The 1,159-nt window shown below is 64.7% G+C and overlaps 1 protein-coding gene across 1 annotated transcript; it reads right to left on the bottom strand.

Moving 5' to 3' along the window:
* Positions 1-3: 3 nt before the first annotated feature.
* Positions 4-939, bottom strand: LOC103250103 (galactoside 3(4)-L-fucosyltransferase-like; the record flags this gene model as incomplete). Its single annotated transcript, XM_008048692.1, has 1 exon — positions 4-939. A coding segment is annotated over exon 1 (936 nt), but the record flags the coding sequence as incomplete, so codon positions are not given.
* Positions 940-1,159: the final 220 nt, after the last annotated feature.

The raw sequence follows: 1,159 nt of genomic DNA, 5'->3' as shown, positions 1-1,159 counted from the left end.
CTGGAAGTCGTCCACGTGGATGAAGGCGTCGGGCGGCACGAAGCGCTCGTAGTTGCCCCTACTGGGGCCCAGCACCACGGGCACGGCCCAGGCCTCCATGGCGTTCCGCCACAGCTTCTCGGTGATATAGTCGGGGTGCAGGGAGTTCTCGAAGGCCAGGTAGAACTTGTACCGGGACAGCCGCTCCATCATGACGCCCTTGGGCAGCGGCGTGTGGCCTTTACCGTAAACGTCCACCTTGAGATGGGCCTTCAGCTTCTCGTAGTAGCGCACCCGGGCGGAGCTCGGCCTCCAATTTGACACCGCCCAAGCCACCAGCTCCGTCTTGGCCGAGAGGTTGAGCGGGGCGTGGGCGGGGCGGCCCGACCAGGGTTCGAGCCAGCCGTAGGGCATGAAGACGTCCGAGTCGCTGCGGTAGGACATGGTGAGATTGAAGAGCCCGTCCATGGCTCGCAGTTGCCGGGAGTTCAAGGGCGGCTCCATGTTGTACCAGACCCAGCGCTGCCCGGGTGGCCTGGGGGAGGGCGGGAGCTGGGACCTGGGGTTGAACATGACGTCCCAGTGATGGACAATGACCGCGTCCGCCTGTCGGTACACCTTGCGGTTGGCCGTGATGTCGCAGTCGGCCAGGCCGGGCACCAACTCGGAGCAGGGGGACAGAGTCAGGGGGATGTGGAAGGGCCATGTCCACAGCAGGATCTGCAGGGGGCGGCGGGTGAGGGTCGCCGGGGTGGTCTGGGGAGGGAGTTCCGGGGACCGGCTGGGAGCTGCCTGGGCAGATTCCACGGCACTGGGCCCCAGTGGCAGGAAACCAGTGAGATCGCCTCGAGACACGCGCACGTAGGAGAAAAAACACACCGACAGAAGGAGCTGCAGGAGCAACACGACCAGACACGGACGCCAGGGACACAGTCGCTTGGCCGGGCCAGGTGGCTCCATGGGTCCGGGTGGCTGGAAGGAGAGGAGCAGGGCGTCAGGGTCACGGATGACGGTCACCCACTCACCCCACTTTGGGCATGATTCCCATTTCCCAGATGAGAAAACAGACCAAGCGCCTCACGGCAAAAATCAGCAGAAAGGCCGGGCGTCTGTGATCCCCGCGCTTTGGGAGGCCAAGGTGAGAGGACTGCCTGAGCCCACAGGTTTGAGAACAGCCCTG

Source organism: Carlito syrichta, unplaced genomic scaffold (assembly GCF_000164805.1).
Source record: "Carlito syrichta isolate Samal-C Ts95f unplaced genomic scaffold, Tarsius_syrichta-2.0.1 Scaffold126526, whole genome shotgun sequence".
In the NCBI taxonomy this organism is placed as follows: domain Eukaryota; kingdom Metazoa; phylum Chordata; class Mammalia; order Primates; family Tarsiidae; genus Carlito; species Carlito syrichta.
Note: the sequence above shows the minus strand (reverse complement) of the source record. Positions and strands in the feature narration are given on the sequence as shown.